General features: G+C 41.7%; 1 protein-coding gene across 1 annotated transcript in view; it reads left to right on the forward strand.

Annotated features, from left to right (window-relative positions):
* Positions 1 to 463: 463 nt before the first annotated feature.
* GTF2A1L (general transcription factor IIA subunit 1 like) overlaps positions 464 to 26605 on the forward strand; it is a 986845-nt gene continuing 960703 nt past the window's right edge. The window contains exon 1 of the mRNA XM_069234044.1: positions 464 to 604. Coding sequence (XP_069090145.1) covers positions 575 to 604 — 30 coding nt within the window. The 5' untranslated portion in view covers positions 464 to 574. The remainder of the gene's footprint in view (positions 605 to 26605) is intronic.

Here is a 26605-nt window from a genome sequence, read left to right on the forward strand (position 1 = left end):
ATTTAGACAAAACTGATGACCTGTCACCCGGTGTTCGAGATAATTTACATAATTGGCAATTTAATCTACTTTTTAATAGTAAAAAATATGTGATTTGTAAAACAAACCCAATTACTTAAAGTCTATATTTCTACCACCAAGAGGTGACGCCTGTTGTAGTTCCTCTCCGACGCTGGCGTGACCGTACATGTAAATTAAGCGGCGTTTGAACTGCACCGCGAAAGAATATGCAGGCCAAAAAACATGCTGGATTTGGCATACCGTTTCAGAATATCCTTGCCCCGTAGCGTGAATTTCTCAGCAACACATCAAAATAGCACATTTCAAGGAGATTCATGGAGCATGAGTAGAATGAAAACTTCAACTCACGTGCCTTTTTTTTTACCTTTTCTATTCACCTCTTCCTCTAGGCAGCTCAAGACCCCAGCCCAATTGGAAATTTCAACCCCAGATCCGTCGGGGCTAGGCGGCGTCCGGTCACGCGGAGCCCGTCAGCGCGGTAACGAGGGGGCGGAGCCTTTGAGGCTGACGACTGGAGCAGGCACCTCGGGGGCCTGACCGAGCGGATGCAGCTATGGCTCATGCTGTCAACGGCAACCCGGTGGTAAGTAGTGGGTGATAGAGGAATTGGGAAGAGTGATACACGATCATGTTGCGCAGTGTCCGGATATGCATCAGTGGATGGAATGGCAGAGAATATACTCTCTCAAATGTATCGCGTTGGAGTCAAGTGTGTGACCGAAGTACTGAATGTGTGCGGCCCCGCACCCGTCTCACTGCGACTGCTAGGCCTCTGGTTGATTACAAAATGTGCTTTCTAGGGGTGGGCAAGCCGGTAAATTGAGAGGCAGAGTTGAACCAGACAACCTGGTTGGGTGTAGGGTTTCCACCTTGAGAAATAATCGGGCCGTTTCTTCATGCTTTAACGTTCTTGGAGGGCCCAGGTTTGTGTTTAACTATATGTATTTAAATCCTCTGATTTGCTTCTTTTTTTTTTTTTATAGCTCAGTTGTGTTCTAGATTGCACTTTACGCTGATTAAAACAAAGTGCTTACGTTCAAACAGTTGGAACAGTTTCAGAAATTATCCTTTTCGTGAAATGTAACAAACTGAAAAGGCCCCCGACTGCATATACAAGATCTCTAACCTATGCTCGGAGGTGGTCTTATGCGGACTACGTACATTATTAATGAATATTATATATATATATATATATATATATCTCAAATGTGTATTCCCTCCTTTTCGCCCTCCAAAGAAAAAAATGTACTCCAGGGCCGCTGCGAGAATATCACCTTTATTGAAATCCACGTTATCTGGCAAGAAAAGTAGTCTGACGCGTTTCGGTCACCTGGACCTTGTTCACGAGCATAATTAGATGATCCCTCATCAGTATTTATATACCATTCCAAATGAAAAAAAAACACAGTATTCAAACGAAACATCACTCTCCCTTGTGAAAAACACAAAATTAAAGTGAAGGGACCGTATTATATACATATGACATTCTTTTACACTTGTCCACATGAAGCTCTATGTAGCGCTCTGTCTAAAGCTCAATCTTACTTGTGGCATGCATTTGTTTACAATGCATTATGGTAATGGGAGTGCTCAGAAACAAAATTGCTGGTCCTCCTTAGACTTACAATCGTAATTCTCGCTGATATCTACTCACTCGGTTAATCAGAATATTTTCTATGGATGAAGGTATTGTGAAAATTGCATGTTTAATTAAACTTTGCCCCACAGTATTAGCTTCAAGTGTATTGTCCCCTTAGTGGTCTTTTTGGTTACTATGTAGTTACACATTTTGGAAGCATTGATGTCTTTTATCTGAATATGAAAAGAGCTATTAGTGCACTATGTCCGTGAATTACATAGCGGATTGGCAATGCTTATTCATTCCTGATCTTAACATTATTCACCCAATATAAGATTACTGCGGGTCTATAGACGGTGTTCCTTTACGTACATTGGAATGACTATACTTGCACGATTTAAAATTCTCACCCTTTACCGATTTAATATATCGTGCCCCCTATAGTTCTAGAATGACCCACAGTTACAATTACCAGCACTAATGCCCACGTACATGAAACCACTGCGAATGCAACAATAGTGCATGACTTAAACCATTGCTTCTAGTCATGAACATGACCACACATAAAAATGGGGCTCGAAAAAGGCATATGATACAGAGCATATTCAATGTAGCGGATCATATTGATGATATCTATGAGCATAGACAGTTAGAAAAGGCCACAATTCTGTGGCCAACCCCACATTTAGGGTGATTTTCAGGAACGCTTCCCTCAAGAAGGTCTTGTCCAGAAAATTCACTACCGCTTGAGAATCGGCTTCTGACATAATATAAATTTTGCCCTTGGCAAAATGATCTATACTCGCATCTCACTGATTAAACAGGACCCATATTGTCTTAGCCAGTTCTTTCCCCCTGTATGTCTGGGCTCTTAATAGGAAATAGAGGAGGTTTAAAAGTCACCAACGTTTTTTTCTGAATCATTACGTTACACACACTACCTTACACTTATTTCAATCGCCACATACATCCAAGGCCATTAACATAGGTCTTAAACTCTACTTTTTGTTTTGCTAATCCCAAATGTCTTTCATGTCATACTTCTAGTAATTTGCCTCTTAGTCCATCAGGAGGAATTACTCTGCAATTACATAACACCATACCATTCTCTGTAGATAATTCATGCTTCAATTCGCAGTAGACACGTAAACTCCTTTCAGGATCATTTTTGTTTGGCCAATCTTCACTTATTCATATCTGTACCTTCCACAACACACCATCTCTCTCCGAGGATTCCCTCCATTCGTCCTGAACTCTGTGAATCTCTTCAGTAATATTCTCCACACATTTTTCAAACTCATAATGTGCAGGCTTAACAGGAAGCGGTAATCAACTTTAAAAAATCTGCAAGTCTTGTTCTTAACTTGTACGTAATGTACCTCATGATTATAGTCCAATAATTTAGTGGACATGCAAGCCAGATAAGGAGATGCAGTAAGTAACCCGCTTGTGGTTAGGACCTTAGTGAGTGGTTTATGATCACTGCATAACGTTATGCATGGACTTCATATGAATTGTATATAGTGTTAAACCCCCACATAGATCCCAAAGTTTCTTGTTCTGTTACAGAATACTTTTCTTCTGTGGGGTTAATGAACAAAAGGCAAAGGTAACTTCACATTCTTTTCTCTTTTGTGTCCATTTGTGTAAGAATATCACCTATACTTTTGCCACAAACATCCATGATAATCACACTTTTCAAATTAGGGTCAAACCCCTGCAACACAGATGTGCAAGAAATATTGCCTTTTTTTCAACTGGAACACTTCCTGAGAAACCTTACACCATTCCCACTTAGTTTTCAAACGTTGACTAATATGATACGTCTTGTTAGAAAAATTATTCAGGTACTTTAGAATAATATTCCGCCAGACCCAAAAATGCCCTTACTTCATCCTCTTTAGTGTAAGCAGTCCACTTCTTTTATAGTTTCCACTAAAGTTGCCTTAAGTTCAATTCCCTTAGCACTTATCTCATATTCTAAACCAGTAACATTTATTTTCGATATTTTACGTTTGCTATATTTTGCCATTAGTCGTTTATCCTTCAACGATTCAAGTAATTTCTTCAGTTTGGAATCATGCTCTCCCTCGGACTTTTCCTTAACCAGAATGTCCTGAAAAAAAATCACATCATTGACACCCCCCTTTAAATAATTGAAACATGAGTCTCTGAAACATAGCTGCCAGTGCAAAAGTTATAGTATAGGACAAAAGTAACCCTCACAAATTAGAAACGCCCACAGGGGTAATGAAAACATTGAGCCTGCGGCTACCAAGATGAAGAAACACCTAGTAGGTGAAGAGATACTTGATGGCAAGCTGAAGTTAAATCTATGGTGGTCAACCATTCCGCACCATTTATTTATTGACAATATTTCATTGATCTTAGGAAGGGGAATTTGGTCCACCAAGATACTTTTATTCAGGTCTCTCAGATCAACATATAAGCCCTAATTTTGACATTTGCGGTAAAAACCGTCTACCACCGCCAAAAGGCTGTCGCCGCAGCTACCAGCCGTCCTCCATATTATGACACAGTTGGCTTTCCGCCACAAGAATGGCGGAAATCCGGCTGTGGCCATGCCAGCGGATGGCAGGAAGGTGGCGCTGCTGCCTCCAGCAGTGCCACTCCAGTAGACCGCCGCCAGCCGTATTATTACCAATAATACGGCCTGGTGGTGTTCTGCTGGCGGTAGCAACACCCCATCCTGTTCACTGCCGGAGGACCCCCGGGATCCAGGTAAGTCGGGTCTCCGACAGGGGAGGGGGTGGGCGCTGTTAGGTGTGCAGAAGTTTGTGTGGGCGTAGATGCAGGTGTGTTTTGCGTGTTGCTTGTGTTTGTGTATGTATGGAGGTGTGAGTGCATGAATGTTGTGTTACGTGAATGCTTGTCTGCGTGTATGTTTGAAAGTGTGCGCGGATGTGTGTGTGAATGTATGAATGCGTGTAAGCATGTGGGAATGGATGTGTGTGTGTGAAGGGGGGCGTGAATGTTGGGGGGGTAAAGGGGGTCTGGAGTGGTGGGGGGGGTTACTGGAAAGGAAAGGGGGGATCCCTACCAGTGACAGTGAAGGAATTCCCTGTCACTGAAATGGCCTACCGCTATGGTTTTTCGTGGTGGCAGGCGGGGTCATAATCTCACAGGCGGAACAATGGCGGCCGCTTGGCTGGAGATGGATATCTCCAGCCCGGCCGCTGTTACCGCCGTGGCATCGGAGTGGTACATTGGTGGGTTGGCTGATGGTGGTGAGTACCGCCAGCCTGTTGGCAGTACTAACCGCCACATTAATGCTGACCACTAGGGTCATAATGACCCCCACAATCTAAGCTTACAATTGGCACACTGCGACAACTAAAGGTGCACCTCAGTCCAAGGATTTATTAGGGTCTATAATTCCTGGCCCTTGTAGTTTCGCCAATTCTCCAGGCAGTTCTTCTGTAAGACCCATTGGAATACTTCTAGCTTTATGACTATAGGGCACGACATTATTTTTTAAAAAGATCTTTTATTGGAACCCCTTAAACTCACCAATTGTACCAGAAAATACATATGGGTTTCAGTTAATTTTTTTTTGCTTCCGCCATTGAATCATCCTTAATAACAAAAAACGGTTCTGGAATATTGGGATCAAAGATTATACCTAGATTGCCCTGATCCCAACACAGAGGGCCCAGATTTTGGGGGATATAATTTACAATCCACTTTCCTGTTCTTAAATAGAAAAGGCAATTTTCTGTAGCCCAACAAAATTAATGAGTTTCTCAGTGAAGCTTTTAGGAGAACTATCAGGAGTTTCTAATTTTTATCCTCACTTTTCTTTAACCACACATTATCATTGTTTTTATAGTATAGGACAGTAATTCTTAACCTATTGACTTTTGAGGAATCCCACTTAATCTTTACCGGAACCTGGGTGCTCCGTCTGAATCATTATTGGAATCTGGGACACCCCCCCCCCCGAGTCCTTACTTAAAGGCAGGGACCCTGGCCTAATCATTTTTGATGATTTGAAACACACAACATTACACAAAAAGTTCAATCATCAAGCAGATATACAAATTATTTCATTTTATTTAATTCACAAGCAAATAAAATAATAAAATTTTTATTGAAAAGGTTGGAGTGTTTCTAAATTCAATTGTAGCTACTTATCATCGGTACTATGTTCTGTTTGATGCACTTGCATTGCTCCACGTATCAATCTAAGGCTACTAACTTGGATTTTTTATCTCCATTTTTAAATTCCTTCACGTTTAGAGTACTTTTGAAATTTTCAGTTGTATGTTTCTCATCTTTATTCAGATAAACTTTATTCATCTTTTTATGTTTTTAATTTTCTAAGCAGTTGCAGACCCCCTGAGCAGGCATCGCGGACCCTTAGATGTCCCTAGACCACAGATTAAAAATCACTGGGATAGAGAGATACAGAATCGGCAGTAATTATCATAGTTATACCCCCGATAAATAGTTCACATTTAGGCTTTTTCCAATAGCTAGATGTGTTCTGCCTCCGGTGAAGCTTTCACATTCAACATACATGTTGGTATCATCACTGTCAAAGTCTTGTAATTCCAAATCAGTGTAGCCATCCAAAACGTTCATTGCACTATCCTTCCTTCCTTCTGTAAACGTTTCAGAAATGTCCCATGATGCCACATCCTAATCATCTCTGATGACTGGCAGGACATTTCCTTTCATTTGCAAGGTGATGTGTGAAACCACACCTGAAATACTTAATCGTAGTGTCATAATAATGCGTTTTTTCTTGAAATTATGTTTCTGGAAACTATTAGCTTTCTTGGGGAAGGCCTTTAGATTCTTGTCTGTTTTTCACCACATGGCTCTTTCTTGTTCTCCGATAGTACTGCTTTGACACAGCTGCCAGTGAACTCTGCTTGTTTCACAATATCAATTGCTTCCTTCAGTGAGGCTTCTTCTTTAGCCTATACACCATCCTGTATAAATGGATTTGCAGCATGCATACCAATTTTGTCTCTAGTTCATCCTATAGCACACTAAACCGACATGTTGAGACATAGTCAAATTTTAAGACATAGGGGGTTATTCTAACTTTGGAGGAGGTGTTAATCCTTCCCAAAAGTGACGGAAAAGTGACGGATTTACCACCAGCCGTATTACGAGTCCATTATATCCTATGGAACTCGTAATACGGCTGGTGGTAAATCCGTCACTTTTCCGTCACTTTTGGGACAGATTAACACTCCTCCAAAGTTAGAATAACCCCCATAGTCTGCATTGGATTCCGCTTTAAATTGTTTTCTGTGGTAGAACTTGTTCCTGTTTATTGCAATGAATACTGTGGATACATAATCCAACTCTTTAAGGGCATTTCTAAAAAGCATGTGTTGACCCGGCTGTCCAGGCTTTGTTTTCTATGCGATTTATACATTTTTAAACATTGAGAACACAGGCAGTGTAACAGTACTTTTTTCTTTTTTTTTCAGGGGTCAAATCTTCATCCTCATCGAAAGTTAAAATATAATTTAAAAAATATTGGCAACACTCCTGCCATTGTAATGATGAATCACCAGATTCTGATGAGAAAGTCTGAGGAATAGTACGATTTAATGCATTGCTAATAGCCATTACATAAACTGAATTCTAATGTCCAAATTAAATGAAACAGAAGAAAAAGAAAAAAGTACTCCAATAGCTGTTGTAATCAATAGTAATTGTCTTCAATATAGCACACACAAGAGGTAGCGATGTAGCAACATTGGAAATAAGGCACATCGATGGAAAGTAGTCTTTTTCTAAGATTGCACGTAAGCAGTATGTGCATGTGGCCTCATTGACGTGACCTATGTTGTGTGTCCGATGTGTTTCTGTTTAACATCTGTTGGGAAGCGTGCAGATGGAATGGTGAGAACTGAAAGCTGCAATCAACAGTTGTGAGAATCTGAACAGTAGAAAATGGCTATTGCTTTTTACATACTGTCATCAAATACACTATTGCTCTCACCATTTGGAAGAATAAAGAATTAAAAACATAATGATCCTTCAACACTAATGTTCATTTAGGCTCAGGACTGACAAAGCAGACATTCACTCAAAACAGCCAACACCTAAGTCTTTCTGCAGGGGTCGCTTGTCACTACATTTGTAGTAACAACACTACACCGATGAAGTACCTGAGTAGTGGATTTCCAATTTAAAAAAACAACACAAAACAGCATGACAGGGAGCACAGAAAACAGGAGCTGCTTCCTCTGACCGTTTCCCCCCATTACAGAACTCTTGCTGCATTCTAATTTGCCTCATCACATTTCTCATCCCAGGTAACTACGAAGGTATACGTGGGACAAACATACTATTTAATCATAAGTAAATTACCACAGTGATATATAACTGAACTCATACTGTCTACTAAGATATAAGTATTTGTACTACACACCACAGTAAATACCAGCATTTTAGACCAGGAAAGTGGGAGCTTTAAAAAAAAAAAAAAAAAGCAAAAATGTATTTTCATCATTGATATATTGCAGCTGAAGCAATTTCAGACTGAAGACAGCTAAAATAAAGCCAATTTTGGATTTAAAATTCTGGAGTCTCCCGCATGAATCAGGTCTGTTGTCATGTATGCTACATTAATATTTGTAACCTAGATTAGGCCCAGAAGGTAAAGGTAAACATGGTGTACTGTTGCAACAATGATGGTTGCACAGTCCTTCCTTACTTACGTTTAGTGGGCTAAACTTCTGCATGGTTTCTTTTATTTTTTTACGGTGCACTGACGATCTAAACCTAAATGCCAGATTAGCAGCAATATTCTCCAGTGGTGAAGAGACATTACAGTGACCAAACATGCCCGAAAACAGAAATTAATGAGCTTACATCATGGGTGATACCTTCTGCTAGCACAATTTATTTTAGCCAGCAACGCATACTTGCATTCTAAGACTTACTTTTTGTACCACTGAAAAGGTTTTAAAAAATGAAACACATGCCCTCACTATAGTGCTGCAAAGAGTTAACCTCAAACAGTACATTGAGCTCAGCATTGATTAAGAGCATCTTTTACAGGATGGAAAAGTAACACACTGTGCATGGAGGGTCATTTTGTCTCCCCTGTCCCACTGTACAGACAGGTGATCACTAAATGGCAACAGAGCCTGGATTTTATTTTTCACTTTGATAGTGACCTCTTCGTGCTCTGGGGGGGATTTCGACATACTGTCAGGTGGAAATGAGTGTCAGTACCTTTACTTTGAAGTAACTTTTGGGAGATGGTGGACTACTATACCTGTCCACATTGTCCTTCTACTACAGGTGTCTTGAGCCAGTTGATCGTGAGCTACCAGTAACTCCCAGACCCCTTCAAAGTAGCTCACAGCCTGGAGTTCATTTTTAAATAAGCACAGGGTCACATTTTTCCTTTTAAATATAAGGGAAAACTTTGTTTATTTTACATTAATAACATCAGGCTGCAGATAGCAGAGTCTGATAAGGAGCAGTGCTTGAGTCATATTTATGACCCAGGGCACTGAGGTGAAGAATTGAAGCATTAAGGTATTTAATTCTAAATAAAAGTCCTTGTCAACTCAGTATTGGAGTTCAGAACAAAATGATGTTTCTCAATGCTTTTAAATTGGAGAAAATAAAAATGAAAAGTTACCTTATAATTAAGGTAACTTTTCAGCTTAGCTTTATCAAATGGCCTGTTGTTCCCATTGGCCAGTAGAACACTGTGCCATGTTTATAACTGGAAAATAGTCATTTTTTTCAAATGTGAGAACTATAAAGTGCAGAAAAATTTTCTCATTATGAATATTTTTGCACTTTAACTTTCTCCCATTAAAAACAAGTTGTTTTTTTGTGTTATACATATAACTGTGCCACATATGGCAATAGTAATGTCCTGTACCAACCGTACATATAACACAGGCTCTCAGTTGCACATGCACACAAATCCCATTCATATGCACACATGTTCATACATTCTTAAAGACTACGCTCACTGACACACATGGCAACCCTGTTATAGTGCCCCTAGTGAAAGTATTTTGTTCAAATCATAGTCTCCGACTCTATGGTCATTGGTCTTAAAGTCAAAGAAGCTGCGTGTGGGGGTGCCTGGTAATAATGTGCTAGTTTAGGCTTCGGTAGCTCACGATGATTTTCACTGGTCATAAGTAGCTCCCACTACAGAAAATGTTGGAGACCCCTGGTCTGGTAGCTTTGTTCACACCAGAAAACTATACATCTAGTCATTGAATGTTTGCTCAATGCTGCTATGTATTACATACACAAAATAACATAAGTCTATTTTGATAGATACGTTTGTCAGCTGTTTATTTTTATTTACTTTTAGGTTAGTTTTTTTTGACATCCTGATGTGTGCCTGTACAATTGACCATTTCTCCTGAATTGTGACCCTTTGTCCTGACTTTTACACTTACTGACCAGAACTTGTCTCAGTCCAATATGGATACCCTATTTTTGTCTTTTTTTAAATAAAAAAAATACTTGGGTATTGTTTAGGCAACGGTTGAATACATTTAACTCTTTTAATCTTGTATTTGTTGCTTAAAATTGACCTTTCCCAAGGGGAAGAAGTACCTTATGTTGATGATTGTCCTCTGTTTTAGGTTTGGCCTTTATAAGAAGGCCTGGAGAACACCTTTCGATTTCACTAAAATATGTATACTATATGGGCTTTCAAGCAGCCCTCTTTATCCACTGGTCAGTTATTGTGTCATTCGTATTTTCCTTCTACCCAGTACAGCATACTGCATTGGGCAAAGGGCTAGCCCACTGCATCCGTTAGTCAACGTCTCTGTGAGTGGCAACATTTTAGCCCGTCACAATGAGCACATCCACACATAATGTAGTTCCCTTTAGTGTGCTTTTTGAGATCAACAAATATTTTAGCTTTTAGCAATTTTTTTGTATTTTTTTTAAATATTTTTTTTTATTTCTCTTCAGCTTACCTAACAATAATGTTTTGCAAAAACTCTGACAAAGCAAGCATTTACAAAGCCAAAAGTCTGGCGAACAACAAGTGGCCTTATTGTTTGGCCAGTGCTTCTTTTTACCTGTTTGGTACGAAAATAGCAGCTTGGCTGGTAAAATACTTCTCATTTGGTGGGTGCTAAGAGACAAAACACAAGTGGAACCATCAAGATTCGGCATGTCTATTAATAAAAACTTAAACATTCAGAAATACTTCTGTGCCTTGGTGGCATTGCCAGAAGGCACTCAAGGAATGTATCAGTTTGTAATGTACACTCTATACAAGACCAATTATGATGTATGGAAGCAGTGTTATTAGCTAATAATCCATAGTGCAGTGACAGTCTTGTATTGTGTCCATCCTGAACTGAATTGCCTCAGGTTGCTCTGAAATTGGTTGCTCAAGGAAAATAATGCACTTTGAAGTAAAAGTAATTACTTAAGATTGTATAATTTATTCGGTGCTGAAAGCTAGGACTTTCTCCCAGGTTACCCGGTTCCACATTTTCTGGTTACATAGCATCAGGATAGATAACCTCTGCATTAACTCATTTAAAAGTGGTGTTCAGGTTTACTAGACTAACGGTTCTTTGGTGGCTATAAATACGTTGTCATGCTAAAGGCTATGGAAAAGGCACACTGAGTCATCTGTGAAGCTCAGTTTTTCGGCCAATCTTGAGGACGCTACTGCTGAAACATGGAAGCAGGAGTAGCAAATGCTGATCTTTATTGAATACTGCTTCTATTCAAATAGGCCACTTTTCAGTGTTAAGTTTAGCTTGACCAGCTAAGAAACGAAGGGTTGGGGAAATACAGAAAAATCTTACAATATCATCAGCATGTTAAAACATTTTCTGTTGTACTTGCCTGCAACAAACATCATTGATGTCATTTTGATTATTTTTATAATATAATTCATACTACATGCACTCAGATAGAATTTAGATTTTAATCTTGAAAATATATTCCTAGTTTCCTAATTTTCTTGAACGTATCCACCATAGGACTGATTGTCTAATTGTTAAAAACAAAAAAAACAATACACACCTTGGTCATGTAACTGTCAGTGGGATGTGGCCCATTGGCCTTTCTGTATCTTGTTGGCACAAGGACTAAGTGTAGTCCTTGGTGCCAGAGGGTCTAAAGTACGCTGTACTGGGCTGTGTTTTCAATAGTCTGGAAAAATATTATTGGAGCTCAGTATTGTGAGCTGATCTTGGAGTAGTCTTGGATGACACACACAAGATTTTGCCAATTATTACTGAAAGCGGAAATGTCTGTTGTAATATCTATTCCATTCATACCGGTTTTTCCTTTTTGCTGGGGGTTTGTCATGCCCTTGACTTAAAACAGTTTAGTTCCCCATTTAGGTTTTAGTTTTGAAACTATTTTATAATGGCAAAACAACCCGTTGCTATAGTTTTAAAATTTAGGGCACTAATTATGCTACAGGGGCTTCGTAACACAGGGCTTGGGGGAACATTTGTCATAAATTCACATGCTGCATACATTTTGTGTACTCTTAGTTGAAGTTGATGCTGTAGACGCCAGTTTGGGAAATGTTCATACATGGAGAGCTGCTGCAGTGCCTACCAGTTATTAAATCTATTTTGACTTAGAAGTACCATTAGCAGGGGTGTGGAATTCCTGTATCCGGATGCCCAGGACATGTTGTTAGGGGTCAAGGACAACAAGATTTCATGTTTATTTTGTCCTTCAAACAAGTAGGCCCAACCCCATGTAGCATAAACCCTTTGGCTGCCAGTTTACAGGTAAGGTGACTGTCTGCTGTTGAGGTAATATTTGTGTCCATATGTTAATGCTGTTTGAACTTGTATTTATGGTTCATTAATGCAAAGCCTTTAATATTAGGGTGGGGACTCTACAAGTTGTAAGGTGCACTACTGACAGTGGTTCCAGTAAAACAAATGTGTGTATACAGGTTTGAAAAGTTTAACAATATGATGCTACGTAGAATGCTCTCTGATTAGATGCAGAAGTTTCTAAGCAATATTAATGATTCTTTGCTTCCAAACTAAAACTTTCAGAAAAAAATACAAGTTAAAAAACAAAAACAAAATTTCAATTTTTTTTAACATGTCTTTATTCCATTTTTTCATAACATACATTACAGTGATATTGCAGTGCGCAGCACTCAATATGTTACTTCATGCACTCATACAATATGCCAGTTACGATGTATGTAATGCTTTACAGACACATTGGTAGTTATTACAGCTTAGTGAAAAGAAGGAACAATGAACAGCATTCCGAACAACTTACTAACAGTAAAAGCAGCTCGACAATGGGAGGTGTGGGGAGAGGTCAGGCAGAAGGTCAAGGGTTCAAGCGATGACAAGTAGGCTCTCCAAGGGTTGAGGAGAAAAGGTATTTGTAGGTGAGGTAGAGGGGGTTGTAACTGGAATCTTTGCAACCGTCCGCTCACCAAAGTTTTGCTAAATTACTGTGAAATGTTAAGATACTATATATACATTTTTTTTTTTTTTTTGAAGCATCATTTAATAAACTGTGTTGATGCATGTGGTGATCAGTCTCATGCTTTTGTCATTGCATGTCTTGTTTTGGCATGGCTTTGGTAACACTTTATTGTTATGGGAGCTGCCAGGCCCTCACCAGTGTAACAAACATTGGCAAAAACAAAAGCTCCCAAAAAGCATACATTGCCACAGTAGTTTCTGTCACTGAACAAAACTACTTTGTGTGCCAACATGCTCCTTACCAAAGAGCAGAATGCTATCACTCAAAGTAAAGCTAGTCAATAGATGGATAGAGAAACAGAATTTTAATAAAAACAAAATATCTTGGTTAATGCCAGACCTAATTTGGGACCCAGTTCTTATGTTTTTGCATTAGTGGCTTTCATGAATTCACAATCATTTTTGAAGTAGACTAGGAAATCATACTCCTAGAAAAAATTTGTGAACTATATTTTAGCACAAGCAAGTATGCATGTGTTGATTTGCTCACATGAAAATCTATTGAGCATTTACAAGTGAACTTTCCCTCCAACCACTTTTTTCCCTAACCCTGGAAGAACGTCTACTTTTGCCCTTGTCAGGAGTACATTTCTAACCTTTCTCAGTATGGGAAAAGATATTAGAGAAGAGCTGGTGAAAATCCTCAAAACATGCATTCTGTATGTTGGGTAGACTCAAAGGCATTGCAGCCCTGGAACTATAGCCTACTGCTTCCTCCATCCCGAATATGCAGATCTGCAGAAGGGTGGCAAAATAAGAAAATTGCTGTAGTAGGCCTTCAATTGCTAGTATTCAAGCCCTACTATAATATTATTCCTGGCTTAATCAGTGAGGATATTATCAGAGCTCTTAAATAATGAGGTATCTGCCATAATTTGTCACTGTCCTATATTGTACCCAAGGGATAAGTAGACACATGGATTTATGAAGTAACCTGTCTCATGGACGAGTAGATATCTTATTAAATTCCACACCAAGCATGGTTTGGTCGACAACTTACCCATGAAGTTCTGAATGTTAGAATGGACTCCTTGAGCAATGAATGGACTACCAGTATTAGCCATTAGAGACCATATCCTGATGCTGTATACTTAATGGCTCCTAAAGTAAGACACTGAATCGGTTAGTAGCCTTATAGAGTTGACTTTGACAGTTTGTTATGCAGTCATTTGCGATGGGAACATTTGTTCCTGGTCCTCAATAACAAGCGCATCTGGCAGTGCAAAAAGTTAGCTCACATGCTTTTAATGCTATCATGGGAAAGTGCCCACAGAGTCATACAATCCTGATTGCTCGTAAAACAAATCAACTATAGGCAGTCCAACCTCATGATGCAACACCCCAGTAAAAGCATTGTGTAAGAAATTGGGTTATTGGTTGAGGGGGTTGTTAACCCTTCTCAAGCAAAAACCATAATCCTTGTCAGGATGAACCTCATAAGTCACTAATTTAACTTGTGCTTCACTCTCTGGTAGTTGGCACAAAAACAGTCAGGCTTAACCTAGAGGCAATGTCTAAAAGTATTTATGCAGTTCATAAACTGAAATAAGGTGAAAGGCAACAAATCCCACACCACACCAATTTAGAAAAATTGTGTAATGTTAAATATTTTTACACCTGAACAACACAAATCCAATTAGTAGAGCCAGAGTTAAGACTGTTTTAAGTGAAAAATAGCGCAAACAAGAACAAAGTGCCAAATACGGGAAACTAGTCGCGCAAGACCTGGGCAAAGTCAAAAGTTAAGGCTGAACGTGATAGTGCGGTTTGGCTACACAGTAGATTGGGCCTGGTCTCGGATTATCTTGAGACTTAAAAGGAATTTGAAAAAAAATGCTTTGAAGGTAAAATTCAGCAGGGCAACTGTTGGTTTACAAAGAGATGATGTCCTCGTCAGGGAGTCCCTGGATGAAGTCACGGTGAATATTTCTACCTTTGTCTCCTTTTTGGAAGGCAAAATATCCAGCGGGACGAATCTGCAGGCTGTTACGGACCATGTCTCCACGAGTCTGGATATCTCTTGCAAGAGGAGCCTCTAAAGATTTGCTATTGTGGAGAAGATTGTAGTGGAGGCTACTGCAGTGTAAGACGATGCACTTCTGGCAAATCAGCAAGCAATTAGGCCCAGGTTTCCTGTTGGTTCTTATACCAGTTTTTGATGGAAAATATTCTAAGTCCCAAGTTGTAGGGTTAGGCCAGTAGAGCACCTTTAGCACCACTTCCATGGTCCCAGGACTTGTTAAAGACCACTTAGGATGGTGGGGGGACAGGACTCGCTGCAGGCAGGGTACAAGATTGTTGGAGCATGTTGTGTCTCTGTAGGTCTTAATGGATCCCGGCTTCTACCCAGAGCAGTTTTATCAAGATTTATTTTTACCGATTGAGTCCATCAGGTCATATTCACCTACCTTGATGGGGAGAGGACCCTGAAGCATGCCGAGATAACATTTGACTTGGGTGTCCTCTTCCAGTGTCTAGGGATACCTGAAGATAGTTGTGAGACCTACAGATAGGCTGTCATTTGTAATGACCTGTGTACAGATTGTGTATAAGTCTTTTTTTTGTAATTTTTTTTTTTATTACTTTATTTAAGTTTTGTATTAAGAATGACAGCGCAGTAGAGTGGTGTTCATACAATAAATAAGTACAACACTGAAATCGTAACAATGGTAGCAAACAAGGCAAACCAAGAGTAAAGGACTGAGAAGAAAGGGGAACAAAAGAAGGAGGTTGTGTCTAAAACAACAAAAGAGCAGGCTGTTGGAGCTTGGGCATAAAATGGGAGGTAAAGTATCTGGCGTCCATGCTCCCATCATCAAAGGCAGTGGCAAAGAGTAATAGCAACACAACAAGATATTAGATGGAGTGCTGAAACTTCACAGAGATCTGGGTTTAGTCCATCGTCTTTTTTTGCTCCTCACACCACCTGAGTTTGGACCCAGCCATATGCAAATCAATCTTGACCCTACTCCCCAAGGGGAACAGTTCAGCCTGAACTGCCAGGCCAGGTCCTCCCTGGATCGGAAACAAGCATCCTGGGAACAATTTCAGGGTATCACTCCTCTTCAACCAGGCTAACTTGAAATCAGTGGCACAGTGAGAAAGGGACCCACCTCTGGGCATACCCTTGCCACTTAGGGAAAACAAAGCAACATAACAAGATGATGGATGGAGTGCTGAAACTTTTCAAACACTCCCTCCCAGTCACAGATCTGGGTTAAATCCATTGTTTGTTTTCTCACCATGCCACCCCAATTTGGACCCAGTCATATGCAAATCAGTCTTGACCCTGTTCCTCATTTACCAGCTGCATATGATATCATTGCAGAGGATGGCTGGCCTTTGTTTTTTGTAAGTACACCTCCAGATAAGAAAGTAATATTGCAAGCATTTTCCTCCTTAATACCTGAAGGGCACAGGAAAAAAATATGCATGCAAGTGGGTTTTAAAGCATGCTCCAGCATTGTATGGAAACCAACGTAGAAGGGAGAAATAATCTATTCACATGTGATTACCATAAGGCATGAGCCTCAAGCCCCACGCTCAGTATCCTCTTGAATCTGAAGCTAAGCACAATATAAAAGCTGTTTTTAGATCTGTTACAATATACGATATATGTTAGAAAAGGGGTCTCTAGTTTCCAGTGGTTTGCACCCTGTTCAAGAAGGGACCCTCAATCTAGTCAGAGAAAGGGAGCCACACAGCTATGATAATCCCTGCTCTCTCCCACTTGGTAATTTGGCACGAGCAGTCAGACTTATCTCAGAGGCAGTGTGTAAAGTATTTGTACATACACACAATAACACAGTGAAAACACTGTAAAAGGACTCCACATCAGTTTAGAAAAATAGCCAGTATTTATCTGAATAAAACAAGACTAAAACCACAAAAATCCAACATGCATAAGTAATGCTATCACTTTTCAAAGGTTTCAATGAGTTTTAATCCATAGGAATTAACAATTGTATCTTTTTAGCACAAAGTATCTGGGATGCGTCAAAAAACAAAGATGACGCGTTCTGCCGGGGAGGTGAGGTGCTGAAAAGCAAAGCGATGCGTTGGTTCCTTACTGCATAGGGGAGGTGATGCCTGGAGTCTTTCCTTGCAGGAAAGGTGATATGCTGATTTCCGGACACACAGCCTCTGTTACTTGCTGCGGTGTGGGCTCCATGAGATATTGGTGCCCTGAGGATGATGCATGGAAAATCCAGATGCGCTGTGTTGATCGAGCTGCACTGAAAGAGGCACTGTGCCGATTCTGCAGCCTCAAGACAGGCGTCAATATTTCTGCTCCTGCACATCGGTGCGTGGATTTTCTCCTTCAGGTCACCAGCTTACACTTCCAAAGACCCAGGGCCTGGAGTTCATACCATTTGGCAAGTCAGGACTCTTAACAGAAGAGCCCAGGCTCTGGCAGATGCATTCTTTGATGTTCCTAAGGCTTCTAACAGGAGGCAAGCTCAGTTCAAACCCTTGGAGAACCTTGGAAAGCAAAGTCCAGTCCTTTCACTCCCAGGACAGAAGCAGCAAACAGCAGGCCAGCACAACAAAGCAACAGGCAGAGTGAAAGTCCCCCCTACAGCCTCTAGCTCATCTTTCTGGTAGAATGCCCTCAGTCCAGAAGTGTTCTAAAGTTGTGGTCTCAGAGGTTCGGTACTTATACTCATTTATGCCTTTTGAAATGGGCAAACTTCATGAAAAGTCTTTGTAATGCACAAGTCCCTGCCTTTCCTGCCCTTGCCCTAGACACACTCTGGGGGTTGGAGGCTGCTTTGTGTAAGGACAGGCACAATCCTATTAAGATGCAAGTGTCGGGTCCTCCCACCACTCTAGCTCAGGAAGACCCATCAGGATATGTAGGGCACACCTCGGCTCCTTGCGTGACTGTCTAGAGTGAATTGACAAACCACCCAACTGTCATCCTGACCAGATGTGTGTTTCACAGCCAGGCAGAGACTCAGAATGGTTAAGCAAGGAAATGCCCACTTTCTAAAAGTGTCATTTTGAAACTTAAAATTTAAAAAACAGCTTTACCAAAATTATGCGGCAGGTATGCCGACAATTATGTATTCGACAAATCTGCACTGCAGCCTATCACAAACTGATGGGTTTGTCAAAAGATATAACACTACCTTAAAGCATACACTTAAGAAATTATTGGAACTTGAAACTAGAAAAATGGGAGGACATGTTGCCTCTTGCCTTGTTTGCCATTAGATGCAAGTTTCAGTGAAGCACTGGATGTTCACAATTTGAGCTTCTTTCTGGTAGACTGCCACAGTCCCCACTCGACATGGCCGAAGAAGAGTGGGAGCAAGAAAAGACTGGACTAAGCCCCTGTTAGAGTATGTCGCCAGTCTTTAAAACTTACAGCGGGCAAATCAAGAGTATTATCCGAATTAATATGAAGCATGTGCAACAATCCCAAAAGATCCAGTATGACAAAAAGGAAAGATCTTTAAACATAGGTGACCTTGTTCTCTTAATGATGCCTTCCTCCGACCATGAGTTGTTAGAACAGGGGAAAGGACCTTATGAAGTTAAGGAAAAGGTAACTCCTGTCACCTATCGCATTTTAAACAGATTCCAATAAGTACACAACCCAAATCTTATCACATTAACCTTTTGAAAAAAGTAGGCAGGCCCTATACCTGTCATGATAGGGACGTCCCGGGAAGAAACCCCCTTATATAGGCAGAGTTTAGATCTCAACCTCCCTACAGCTTTAAAGCAAGAGTTAACCAACCTCCTCCAACCACTGAGGGTGCTGTTCTCACTTCTCCCAGGCATAACAGCCTTATTGGAACACCACTTAAACATGCCTCCAGGAAAGAGGGTTTGGTTGAGACCAAATTGTATACCAGAAGCAAGGAGAGACATTATAGAAAAAGGTGTGAAGCAGATGCTACAAATGTGCGTCATTGAACCATCCGTCAGTGAATGGAATTTCCCAATAGTATTGGTGCCAAAACCAGATGGGTCAGTCTGTTTTTGTATTGACTTTAGAGAGGTAAACAAAATATCAAAGTCTGCCACTAATCTTCTTCCTAGGGTGGATGAAATGTTAGAAAGGTTGGGAAAAGCCAAATATATCAGTACCCTTGATCTTTGTAAAGGATACTGACAAGTACCCCTTAGGGAACAGGGCAAGGAAAAGACAGACTTTCCCACCCCAGGAGGACTATATCACTTTACAGTGTTGCCGTTTTTAACTCTGTGGAGCCTCTGCAGCTTTTCAAAGTGTGACAAACACTGTATTGAAACCCCACGATAAGTATTCTGCACCTAGATAGATTACATTGCCATCTATAATCCCTCCTGGGAACAACACTTAAAACACCTACAGGCTGTTATACAAGCACTAGATGCCAGTGGGTTAAAGATCAACACAGCTAAAAAGCACTTTGCTGCCAGAAGAGTGAAATACTTAGGGTTCCTTCTAGGGGAGAGTTATAGCCTACCCCAAGCTGAGAAAATAGCAGCCTCTTCAAAAGTCCCCTTACCCAAAACCAAAAAGAATCTTTGTGCCTTTTTAGGACTCCTCAGTTACTACTGATGATTCATTCTGTGTTTCTTTCAAGTAGCTGCCCCCTTAATGGTTTTGTTGGTAAAAAATCCATAAAAACTGGCCTAGAATTGCAACAGCCCTCTCCTGATGTCCTGGAAGCATTTTCTGCTCTGAAACAGTCTATTACCTCAGAACCTCTTTTGAAAAGTTCCAATTATGCTAGACCTTACATTCTTCAAATTGACTCATCCGAAGTCTATGGTCTGTGTTGTCGCAGACCGATGAGAGAGGGGAGGCATGACCAATTGCGTATATAAGTAGGAAGCGGTTCTCCAGAGAAAAGAACTATGCTGTAGAGGGATGTGAATTCACCTTCTTTACTGATCATGCCACTCTTGAGTGGATGGCCCGCCATAAATGAACCAACCAACGTGTTCTTTGATTCCTGGTGTCGCAGCCTTTTTGTTTCCAAACCTTAAACCGAAAAGGAACTGAGGAAACCAACACTGACTTCTTCTCTAGTGATCCCCAGGAACATTTTCTTAGAAAGGGAAGAGGGTTATGAGGCAGTAGCCCTGGAGTCCACCTATTTACTGAGAGAGAGTCTCTGAGTCCTCATAGACGACCGCCATTGAACCTGGGATACCTACGACAAAAGAAAAGAATGGTTTAAGCAGAATAAAACCCAGCCACCAACAATGCTAACAAGGGACTGCTGTATTTCAGACTGGAAGGTGGGACTCTTTTGGTCACGGGCCAATCCACTGTAAGACACCAAAGCGGAGCCGTGGGAGAGCGGAAGTCAGGAAGAAGGAGGAACCTATAGTCAGCCTGTGAGGGAGCCACCCGAAGTAGCCGAATCTGGTGAGGACATCAGCGGCCTGGTTGAGACCCAGGAAACCTTGAGCTGAGGAGTGGTGGATGTCACAGGAGGACACTGATTTAGCCACCACAACTCACGCGAGTTGCAGTGTAGTGGGTGAGTTAAAAGAGGAAGGGTGTTGGATTGTTGTGGAGGGGAGAAGTCACGGTGAAGGGTTGTTTAGTTTGTTCCTCGTGAGGCACTCTTTCTTGACATGGCTACCCCCATTTTCTGCCTGTTGTCTGTGTTTGACTGTTTTCACTGGGATCCCGCTAACCAGGAAACCAGTGATTATGCTCTCTACCTTTTAAACTTGGTAACTTTGCATACTGGTACCCCCATGTAAGTCCCTAGTATATGGTACCCAGGGCATTGGGGTACGAGGGGATCCCCATGGGCTGCAGCATGTATTATGCCACCCATGGGGAATCCATGCAGAGTCTATCTGCAGGCCTGCCAATGCAGCCTGCGTGAAAGGGTGCAGGCACCCTTTTCACTACAGGTCCCTGCACCAGGTCACTGTAAGTCACCCCTAGGGCAGCCCCCCCACCCCCCAAGCCCAGAGGGCAGGGTGCAAGTACCTGTGTGGGAGGGCACCCCTGCACTAGCAGAGGTCCCCCCACGAACTCCAGTTCCATTTTCCTGGACTTCGTGAGTGCAGGGACGCCATTTTATGCATGTACTGGACATGGGTCACTACCTATGTCCAGCTACATAATGTTAACTAGGCATGTTTGGTATGAAACATGTTGGAATCATACCCCAATATTGTTGCCAGTATTGGAAGTATGATTCCATGCACCCTGGGGGCTCCTTAGAGGACACCCAGCATTGCTCCTACCAGCCGTCTGGGGTTTTCCAGGCAGACAAAGCAGACTATTTCTGCCCTCCTGCTTGAACAGTTCAAGCCCAAGAAGGCAGATCTAAGGATTTCCTTTGGGAGAGGGGGTTAACACCCTCTCCCTCTGGAAATAGGTGTTACATGGCTTGGGAGCAGTAGCCTCTCCAAGCCACTGGTATGCATTGAAGGGCACCTTTGGTGCCCTCGGTGCATACACCTGTCTACACCAGTTCAGGGACCTCCAGTCCCTCCTCTGGCGTGAAACTGGACAGTGGAAATTGGAGTGACCACTCCCCTGTCCATCACCACCCTATGGGTGGTGCCCAGAGCTTCTCCAGAGGATCCCTGGGTTCTGCCATCTTGAATCCAAGACTCATTCCTGTGACGCACAGCCCTCTGCGTACTTTTCCTGTGGCGGGGGACCCTTCTCCAGTAGTGCTGCATGAGCTCCTCTGCAACTCCTGGTTCCTCTTCCAGTGGATCGCCTGTGGGGGCTACCTCTTCTTCTGTGGACTGTCGGACTTGCTGGCGGTCCCCCTAGGCCTCCCCTGTGGGTTGAGTCCTCCTGAATCTTGCAGTCCCCGGCAGCTCCACTTGTGCTTCACTGCGACTTCTGCCTTTGCCAAAGACTTGTTGGTGGCTTTTCCATGCCACTGCCCGACTGCATCGTCCATCCGGTGTGGGACGTCGACTGCATCCTCCAGGAACTCTTCACCTGCTCCAGGGCTACATTACTGGCCGTTTTCATCCTGCCGTCGACCAGCTCCTGCAACCACAACTGGGTGAGTAGTAGCTCCTGCTCCCCTTGGACTCTTCTGTGACTTCTGGACTTGGTCCCCTTCTACCACAGGTCTTCTTCTTCAGGAATCCACCACTGGTTTCTTGCAGTCTTGTCTCGGTGTTGCATTTTCTTCTTTTCCTTAATTTTAGGTGGTTTGGGGAAAATCCAGTAACTTACTCCTTTCTTCCTGGTTGCTAGGGGGGTGCTGTGGTACTTACCTTTTGGGGTTTCCTGGTACCCCCAGCTCCCCTCTACACATTCCACTTACCTAGGTGAGGGTCCTGCATTATCATTCCATTTTTTTTTAGTATATGGTTTGGGCTAGGGTCACTATTGCCTATTTGCATTTGCACTGTTTTCTATCACTTTTTATGCCTATTACTGATTACTAGAGTACAAATGTAGTGTGTTACTTACCTCCTATTGGAGGGATGCCTCTCTAGTACTTTTTGGTAATTGTGTCACTAAAATAAAGTACCTTTATTTTTGTAACACTGAGTGTTTTCTTTCATGTCTGTGTGACTACAGTGGTATTGCATGAGCTTTGCATGTCTCCTAGATAAGCATTGGTTGCTCATCCACAGCTACCACTAGAGAGCCTGGCTTCTAGACACTGCCTACTCTACACTAATGAGGGATACCTGGACCTGGTATAAAGCATAAGTTCCTTAGGTACCCACCACACACCAGGCCAGCTTCCTACATATACATACTGCTGTTTTCTTTTCTCAGACTCCGGGCAGCGCCATCCTGAGGAAGGTCCCATACGGAAAGGAAAGACCACCAACCCAACATTAGTAATCACCAGTTACAGTCCACATCAACCTTGATTGTTTGTGGTATATCCCTAATATAAATCAACATTCAGAAACCTGCCTCCATATGTACGCCCGTCCCTCCTACAATATGTCTAATAGATTCTTTAGTCAGGCTATTGCGCCTGATTCCAGTATGAAGCCAATTTTTCGTTAAGCTGTTTTCAGTACCCTTATAATGCCTCAGTTGTATAGTAGGCCCGGACTATTTGTAGCAAAAACTATGGAGCCCCTACAAGAAGATCGGCGGGCACTATGATATGTTGATAACCTCTCCTTTTTATTCTCTAAGCCTGACTTGGTATTAAATCAATTCTTAAAAAAAGTCTAACATTTCATATCTTAATGTGATTTTTTGTTTTTGTTTTTTTAAAAATATGTTATCAGTGACTATAAAGGTTTAACACATGCCTTTCTACAGAGGCGTGCTTGTTTACAACCTCCAAACACATTAACCTCTTAGCTGAGACCATCTTTGGCTATTTGGGGTAGTTTGTGCTTAGGTCTTCATAACTTTTTGTCCACGTAAGCTATCCACGCCAAATTTGCGTCCTATTTTTTCCAACATCCTAGGAATTCTAACGGTACCCAGAGTTTGTGGGTTCCACTGGAGGGACCAAGAAATTAGCTAAAATACAGCTAAAATTTCTTTAAAAAAAAAATGGCTGCCGAAGAAGGCCTTGTGTTTTTTTTTCCTTAATATGACATCAACAAAGGGTTTGTGGTGCTAAAATCACCATCTTCCCAGCTTTCAGGAACAGGCAGACTTGAATCAGAAAAACACATTTTTCAAAACAATTTTGGCATTTTACTGGGCATACCCCATTTTTACTATTTTCTGTGCTTTAGGGCTCCTTCCAGTTACTGACAGTTATGGGTGTGAAACCAATGGATCCCAGAGAGATAAACATTTCTGAAAAGTAGTCAAAATTCTAAATTCAGCAAGGGGTTATTTGTGTAGATCATATGAGGTTTTCCTACAGAAAATAACAGCTGAAATAAAAAGAATATTGAAATTGAGGTGAAAAACAACAGCCATTTTTCTCCACATTTTACTCTAACTTTTTCCTGCGATGTCAGATTTTTGAAAGCAATATACTGTTAAGTCTGCTGAACTCCTCTGGTTGCGGGGACATATAGGGCTTGTAGGTTCATCAAGAACCCTAGGTGCCCAGAGCCAATAAAGGAGCTGCACCTTGCAATGGGTTTTCATTCAATACTGGGTATACAGCAATTCATTTGCTGAAATATAAAGAGTGAAAAATAGGTATCAAGAAAACATTTGAATTTCCAAAATGGGCACAAGATAAAGTTTTGAGAAGCAGTGGTTATTTGCACTTCTCTGAATTCCGGGGTCTCCATACTAGCGTGTGAATTGCAGGGCATTTCTCAAATAAATGTCATTTTTACACATTGTCGGAAGGAAAAAATGTAGAGAAAGACAAGGGGCAATAACACTTGTTTTGCTATTCTGTGTTTCCCCCAAGTCTCCTGATACTTGCGTGGGTAGGCCTAATGCTCGCGACAGGAAACACAACATGGACACATCACATTTTTACATTGAAATCTGACGTGTTTTTTGCAAAGTGCCTAGCTGTAGATTTGGCTGTCACCAGGTTCTATTAACCAGAATCCTTTGCAAACCTCAAAATTTGGCAAACAAAATACTTTGTCCTCACATTTCGGTGACAGAAAGTTCTGGAATCTGAGAGGAGCCACACATTTTCTACCCAGCGTTCCCCCAAGTCTCCCGATAAAAATGGTACCTCACTTGTGTGGGTAGTCTAGTGCCCGCAACAGGAATGGATCACACAAGGATCAATGGTAGTCCTTGCATGAGGGCTACTGTTAACCCTGGAGTGATCCATTTCTGACGCAGGCACTAGGTGCAGGCACACAAGTGGGGTTGTGTTTTTATCAGGGCAAGTGGAGAAACACTGGGTGGTAGGAATTTTGAGGATCACTGCACATTCCTGTAGTTTCTGTGATGGAAAAGCAAGGAAAAATAGTGTTTTTAATCAAGGTTTCACTTTAGCTGGGTATTCTGGGTAAGAAAACTTTATGAAATCCAAACATGTCACACTTCCGTAGACTGTCTTGGGTGTCTAGTTTTCAGAAATGTCTGGGTTTGGTAGGTTTCCCTATATGGCTGCCGAGACCCGGACCAAATACTCGGGTGACTGTCCAAGAAAACAAGGCTGTTTTGTGGTAGGTAATTTTGATGTCTTCACAATCCGTTTTGGGTACTTCCCTGTTGTGGTCACTTGCCCACTCACTAAAGTGAGGCAGTTTTTCGCAGGAGACTTAGTAGAACGCTGAGTGGTAAAACAAAATTGCGGCTGCCTGCAGATCCCTGGAGTTCTGCTCACTGAAATGCAAGGCAAAATTGTTTTTTAAGCAAATGTTGTGATTTCAAGGGGATTCTGGGTGAAGGAAAACTGATGAGAGCCACGTAAGTCCTGCACCCTTGGACTCCCCTGGTACTAGTATGTTAAATTTAACCCACTACTCGCACTGGTTGGTTTTAGCACCTCCAGAAATTATGGTTTCAAAGCATGAATACTTATCACAGTATATGAATATTGAAACCAAGCCTTCTGAAGGTGGGCCATAAAGCCACGTCGAGGCACCAACCTCTTTATGGTCCATTCATGCACAACAAACAACCCTTTCATACCGCCGGCCACGAGCCCAATCCAACCAATCACTGCACTCACATTAACTTACCGCTGCCAGACAAGGTCCCATCACGCCACAGAATGGAATACGTTTGACTTCATTTTACCACCTGTCAAGTTACCACCTCCTTCTTCCTGAACATTACCAAATGCATGCATAACGAACCTTTACTAATGACTCCCATGATAGCCACCTAAGGCTCAGAAAGACATGTTTTTCGTGCGCCTTTAATGCACTCACTGTGCTAAATCCAACTCCTTCCAGTTTGTGGATGCAAGTTGGGGGTGTCCAAGTATGCTGTACAAAGCGATTCCTCGAACTGAGTGAGCATATCTACCTTTGAAACTAAGGGAGACATGCTGGAGAATTCTCGTGAATGTACCTAAAGAGAAGATCATTGGCTATGAAAAAGGGTAGTGTTTGGCACACAGGGGAGTCCGTGAGAACTTAGCATTTGTCCCAGCCAACATTACGTGCAGTGCTGTGACTGTAATGCACTTATCATACAGGAAACTTAGCATCTGCAAAGTTCTGATGGAGGCTGAACGTGAAAAGCAGGTCAAACACTGACCCATACATGTCATTGTCTTTCAGTGCTGGGATGGCACCAATGGGTTTGAATCCATAGGTGTAGGTGATGTACATCTGTACTACTTTTACTATCTGCCTTCTACCTGTGCAATATCCCTGTGAAGGTACACCTACCATACTCTTTCCTTACCCATTCATGTCTCTGTTCTCATCAGAGTCCTGATTAATCCTGTATAATTGCTATGTGAACCTATACTAGATTGTGGATGCAAGTTGGGGGTGCCCAAGTATGCCTTGGGAAGCCTATTCCTCAAAATGAGAGAGCATATCTACAGTTGAAACTAAGGCAGATATGCTGGTGAAGAAATCCTAAGCTCTCTAAAGTAAAAAGTCAAACAAATATCCTGTGGGAATCATTCACCAACACTTCTACATTTGCTTTGAAAGTGAAGCTACAAATTGCGTTTGCTCAATTTCAAACAAGTAGAAATGTTGGTGAATATGTCGGACA

This window comes from Pleurodeles waltl, chromosome 5, assembly GCF_031143425.1.
Source record: "Pleurodeles waltl isolate 20211129_DDA chromosome 5, aPleWal1.hap1.20221129, whole genome shotgun sequence".
Taxonomy (NCBI): Eukaryota; Metazoa; Chordata; class Amphibia; order Caudata; family Salamandridae; genus Pleurodeles; species Pleurodeles waltl.